Genomic DNA, 6767 nt, shown 5'->3' on the forward strand with positions numbered 1-6767 from the left:
TGTTATGGGCTCAATTATGTTGACCACAAGGACTGAGAATTTTGAAACTCGCCAAAAAATTTAAATTGCAGTTAGAATATAGTCATTGATGTTGTTAAGAATCATAGTCAATTTATTTAATATGCCGCGTATTACAGTTGCAGATCATCTATAACTAAAGTCATTCCTTTCACACTTTCATAGTTTTTTTTTTTTTGTTAAAAAAAGTTCTATTCAAATTATATGTTGGAAATTGGAATTGCTCATTTGGTAACATCTAAACCATGGTTCTAAATTGTCACGTGTTCGCAACTGAAGTTACACTGCAAACCTTTATATTGCGGTAGAATATGGACAAATAGGGCTGATGCGGTCGCAATTAATTCTAGCGTGGAAACCTCTAAAATTTTAATGTTTAGACTTTAGAGTCACAATTATGATTGTGAGTTTGTAACCGCAATTTAAAACCATGATCCGGAAGAGATGGAATTATGAATGCTGTAACTATATCTATTAACAAAAGTCATTTCTAATAGATTTTTACATTCATTACTTCTCTTTTCTCTTCTTGTTGGTGTAATACAAACATTTTACCAACTGAATCATGGTTGTTGAAGAGAAACCTTGGTTCAAACCTCAGTTAAATTTTCATTATTCCCATTTAACAGGAACATCCAACATTTTAGAGGCAGTCAAACTATGTTCTATGAACCACTATTCATCATATCACAAATTTGCATGATTACACTTTTGGTGACTCTGAAATGCTTTGTAAAGAGGGGCGCCAGGATTTTGACCTCTGTACAGCAGCAGGATTTGTGGACCCTCCTGACCTTTGCTTGTGTCTCTCTGCTCTGCTTCCCTGGAATTCATTATGCACTTTAGCATCATGGTTAAACTTATCTATTGATGTAAACACTTTTGAGACGGTTCGGAAGAACTTATGAAAACAGCTTATGACATACTCATAAGCCGCATTCAATTTATTTTCATAAGCTTTTCAGGAAAAAACTTATAACTTATAGTTATGTGAAAATAGTTTGACTTTATTACTTTTTTTATAGAAATAGTTTAGAAATAAGTACTTATATGTTAAGTGAAAATAGCTTATAAATAAGTACTTATATGTTAAAAAAATTGTTCAAAATTTAGGAATATAATTCATTTGGCTATGATCATTTTATGTTCTTTGAAATTTATGACCAAGTGCCAATGCTTTTACAAGGAAAACAATAATTGAAATTGCATGTCATATTGGTATCAATATGAAATAAATCCACTAAGATTCAGCACTTAAAGAACATGTGCCATGTGATGTGAGATTTGGTAGATAGATAAAAGTCTTTAATAGATTCACTACTAATAGATTAAAAAAAAAAAAAAAAAACTTCATAGTATAATATTAATCATGGAAGGGTTGAAAAAAGAAAGAAAGAAAAGGACTATTGATATATTAGAATATGAGATATACCTGATATGTCTTTCCTTGGTCAGATTCTTCTCCTTTCTTTGTCTCACAACCTGAACCTTCCTTTTCTATCTTCACTGCATCTCCCTCTGTCTTCATACTCTTTGCATGCTTCTTTGCTTTCAATACCTTCATAACCTCTATAATCACAAATATAACACACAAAAATTAACAACATGAAGCAACAACAAAACTATCTAAACTTAAAAGAAATTCAATTCACAATTTCGGTGGACTAGTTTGACTTCTGGAAGGAAAAAAATTCAATACAAAGTTATTTTGATTAAGATTGCGGTTGCAGTTACGTTGTGAACCTTATATTAAAAATAAAATGTGGACAAATAATGAAGAATTCTAAAATATTTATATCAAGACCGAAGCCGTTGAAATTTGACCTAACTCATTCTTACAAGACCGAACTACTTTGCAGACTACAATTTAGAACTATGAAAGGAAGATAAATACCTTGATTAGTGATGAGTCTATAAGCATGACCAAGATTAAGAGTTTCATTAGGCCTAAGCAACTTAACACGAGTAAACCTAACTGTCTTTTGCTCTTGATTCTGTTCTTGAGGTTGAGGAGGTAATGGCATAATCAAAGAAACATAGTGACCAGGATTGGTTTTCATAACTTCACTAGCAGTTACTGGCCAATACAATCTATCTATCTTCCCACATGGATGTTGGATCACAAGAACTGCAGCATCAACAGCTTGACAATTTCCCATAGAAAAGAAGAGAAGAAAGATGATGAAAATTGGAGAGAGGGAGATAAGAGAAGATGAATGAATGTGTATGATGAAATGAAGTAAGCAAAAGTCTCTATCTATACAGCTCCTACTAGCACCCCACAAATATAGTAAAATCAGGTTCTAAAGAGGTGGTCTTTGTTTTTGTTCTCTAACAATAATTATAAGACATTGTCTTCACAACAACTTGATATCATTATATATGTGCTTGGCAAGTCAATTTATGAAGCTTAAGAATTGCATAGGGAAAGGGTGTGACAAAAATATTGTGAAATTTTATTTATTTATTCAATTTATTTTTCACAACTCAGTTTTTTTTTGCTGGACGAAGTGATAAAGACCATAAAGTTCACACACACGGCATTCTTTAATTTTTTTTAGATAAACAAAATGACAATTGTCATTAAAAACTTACATATAAATGCAGGAGTTGAGGTTTGAACGTAATATTTTTACAACTCTCCAATTCTCATAGAAGAGATATGATAATTTGACTAAAATTTGGTAAACACTTCAACACAATCGGTTAAATTTAGTAAGACTAACACTACCTCATATTAAACATCTTTTTTTATAGATAAAAGAGATGTCAAATAACAATTGAAATTCACTTATAAAAATGGAGGACTCATGATCTAAACTTCGATCACGAAGTCCACCATTATAATTTCGATATTTTATCAGCTGAGAAGTGATAACTGACAACTAAAGAAACATTTTATTTTATTTGGTAGAAAATTAACATTTTTATATATTGGGTCTATTTATGGTTATTATTAGGATTTTAATATTGGGCAGGCAGTGTTTGACACCACCGGCCTCTAGAAGTGGTGTAAGTGCCACGTGGAGAGATTTGGGGGTGTGATGACAATTGGACGGATGTGTTCGGAGGTGTCGTCGGGGTCAAGCATTGCATTTAATTGCATTTATATATTCATTTAAAGGTGTGACAAAATGGGTCAATGCTGCTACTAGCTAAATTATAAAGTACTACTAAAATTGATCTAAAATGAAAAATGATATTTTGAGATAACTTTTGGAACAAAACTTCTCTCGTACTTGTGCAGTTGTGTTTTTTCCTTTCATTTTCTATTGTTTTTTGTCTAAAAAGAAAAGAGGTAAGTATGTTGTTTAAAAAGTTATTTAAAAAATAGGTTAAATATTTCTTTTTTATCTTTAAGTTTGGCAAAAATACTGATTTATCCTTTAAGTTTTTTAAGTTTCAAATATGAAATTTAAGTTGTGAATTTAATGCACTGTTATCCTTTTTAAGTTTTATTTGAAACGTACAAACTTAAAAAAGTTCAAATATATGCATTAAATTAACAATTTAAATGATCTATTTAAAACTTAAAAAGCTTAAAGTACTAACTCGATATTTTTGTCAAATTTAAAGGATCAAAAGAGATATATGATAAAAAAATATTTTAAAATGATTGTACAAATATCACTCTTCTTTAAAATTATCATCGTCTCCGATTTTTTGTTGTTAATCCTCAAGATTCTAATGCTTTATTTGCGTGTTTGGAGGGGATGAGTGGAGAAGATCTTTTTAAAATTTTATTGCATTTCTAAAATTATCCTTAAATTATTTTAAAATTTTAACATTTTTGAAGAGGTTAAAATTTCAACATTATCCTTGTCCCCTCAAAAAAAATATTTCAACATTATCCTTGTAACAACTTTTATTATTATTATTATTATTATTATTATTATTATTATTATTATTATTATTATTATTATTATTATTATTATTATTATTATGTTATGTTATCCTTATAACAACTTTTATTATTATTATTAGGTTATATTATCTTGCAACAACTTTTATTATTATTTGGTTATATTATTTTGTAACATTTTCTTTCTCGGATTGTAACAACTTTTATTATAATTAGGTTATATTATCCTACGTCACAACTTTTATTATTAGATATATTTTAGTCTTTCGTCGGTCTATGAAATCGTAAAAACATGCATTTTCATATATTTAATTAAGTTTAAGGGTAAAATAGTAAATTAATTTTAAAATTCCTCCTTTTCCCTTGTGAATAAAACACATTTTTAATTAAAATATCTCCCCTTTTTTGAACCAAACATATTTAATTCAAATATTTCCCCTCATCTCTCATTCCTTTCCCTCCCCTCCATTAAAATCTCTCCCCTTCCCTCCCCTTCGTTGAACCAAATAGACCCCAATTGGAGTTTATGGAGGGGAGGGGAGAAAATCTCTTTAAAATTTTTTTGCTTTGCCAAAATTATCTGTAGATTAATTTAAAATTTTAATATTATCCTTGTAACAATTTTTTTATAATAACTTTTATTATTATTATTATTATTATTATTATTATTATTATTATTATTATTATTATTATTATCCTTGTAACACTTTTTCTTTAAAAGGTTGTAACAACTTTTATTATTATTATTATTATTATTATTATTATTATTATTATTATTATTATTATTTTTATTTATTTTTAAAAATAGAAAAGCATTATTATACTTGTAACAACTATTATTTCTAATAACGAAGTTTATGTCTTTTACAAAAGAGAGGGTGAATATGTCCAAGCACGATACGTTTGGAAAAAAAAAAATGTCCAAGCAGGACGTATAAGGTAAAATGATATCTTATATCTTTTTTATTTTTTATTTTTTTATCAAGTAGTTTACTAGCTAGAGCTTACACACTTTACATATGAATAAATAAAACGTCTGAAGTTCAAACCCTAATCCCTACCTATATTATACATTGATCAAGCAAATCAAACACACCGTAGGGAACAAATAATGAAAAAAGGCATTATATTATATGTATATTTGTTAGATATCAAAGTACTGGTGAGACTACAAAATTAGTGAACTATATAAAAGACGACAAAGTAAATTAGACTTTGTTAACCTTACACCGCCTTAGCAAAGATGGCTACAATTATATCAAATAAAATACAAACATTGTTAATAAAATAATTTTTCTAATCAAAGCGTGCGTTTGAATGTATAAGAATCTTTGGAGTGGACAATGGACAAGGACATGGCACCATCTTATCCGCTATACAGAAACTTGCATGTCTTGTTTGTTTGGTTGCCTAGAAAATGCATTATAAATTAAGTTAATATATAAAGAAATCAAGAAATTAGGCACTTCTAGTAATTAGGATTAGGATATTTGCTAATTAACTTTCACTTCCAGCTTTAAGGAACCTTTAATTCCTTGGTTCAAGTTTTGAAAGATTAGTGAATTACTAGTGTCATGACATAAATGGCACCATTATCACATTGCACAACTTCTTTTGAATGCTTCAATGTCCAATGCAATTTAAGTAGCTTTAAAGTGACCTATTATTCCATGGCAAATTATTGATAATGTTATTCATCAATATGATTAGTGATTTGTATTGTATAGAAAATAAAAAATACGTGTGCAACTATTGCTAGTGAAGTTTGTTTGGATGTTAAGCCCTTTAAGCTTTATCCACTTTAAGTACTTTTGAAAGTGGTTTGGACTAAATCATTGTTAACCATATTGTAATTATCAATACTCAATAGTATTAGCTTTGATATTAAAGAAATATTTTCAGACGGCTGCATGACTCATTATCAAAATGCAATTGGGAGCAAACTTTAACATCTTTAATTAATTAGTTTGGAGCTAATTACAAGCAAATGCATAGTTCACTCAAACTAATGATAGATTTTGAGAATCCTCATAGATTTATGGAGGAAAGTTTTGTGTTTATCTTCAAGTATCATGAGAAGTTTGACCACAAAGAATTGATGGTTTTGCATAGTTTAAGAATGAAATATTAAGACAAACCAAATAGTCAAATATATCAAATATATGTTGTTCAAACATTTAAACCAAGTACATTTGTTTTTATATATATAATTTGCTTATATTTTGTTCTGAAAGAAGTATTTTTTCGATAATTTCTCTATATGTATTTAAAGGTGAAGTTTATTTGTATAGTTTGAAACGCCGAAATATTATTATGGAAACACAATTTTCTTATAAAAATAGAATTTCTTCGTATGATCCGAGCCACTTAGTGATGAAAACACAAACTTAGGAATAAATAACTCCTAAAATTATATTATGTAAAATGTTTTTATCTTTGTTTCACTTTGATTTGAAATTAGATAAATTTCTTGTTTTGTAAACAACACTTTGCTTAATCAACTTTAAATAATTAAACATACATGTGTGTAACCATGGCCTATGGGGTCATGTTTTAGAAGGGACCCTTAAGTTGTCAGCTTTCAATTCCTATCTCATATTGGCAAAATAAAATAATGACAATTTGATATGACATAATCAATTTTCTATTTTTTGCTCAACAAATTGTCTATATCTTGGGATGAACAATATTTTGCTATAAGTTAAGACAAGAGAGGTAATATTTCTGAAAATCACTGACTCTTGTGAATCTGAAATTTTCCTAAACTATGAGAGCCCCAAGATTTGAAAATTTTCTTCTTTTGATTCACATGTGTAAAAAAATCTCTTATGTATAATGTCAGTCTATGTAAGCCATGTGAGGGTGTTGGTTGATTTTGGCTGAAATA

The 6767-nt window shown here is 28.5% G+C and overlaps 1 protein-coding gene across 1 annotated transcript; it reads right to left on the minus strand.

Moving 5' to 3' along the window:
* Window positions 1-505: 505 nt before the first annotated feature.
* LOC146921165 (uncharacterized) lies at window positions 506-2368 on the minus strand. The gene is made up of 3 exons (XM_085714576.1): window positions 1913-2368; window positions 1451-1587; window positions 506-841 (listed from the first exon to the last, which is right to left on the minus strand). The coding sequence occupies exons 1-3, from the start codon at window positions 2175-2177 to the stop codon at window positions 722-724; spliced, it is 522 nt and encodes a 173-aa protein (XP_085570702.1). The 5' UTR covers window positions 2178-2368; the 3' UTR covers window positions 506-721.
* Between the last annotated feature and the right edge of the window lie 4399 nt (window positions 2369-6767).

Source organism: Medicago sativa, chromosome 5 (genome assembly GCF_051527215.1).
Source record: "Medicago sativa cultivar Bolivia chromosome 5, Bolivia_mono, whole genome shotgun sequence".
Classification (NCBI taxonomy): domain Eukaryota; kingdom Viridiplantae; phylum Streptophyta; class Magnoliopsida; order Fabales; family Fabaceae; genus Medicago; species Medicago sativa.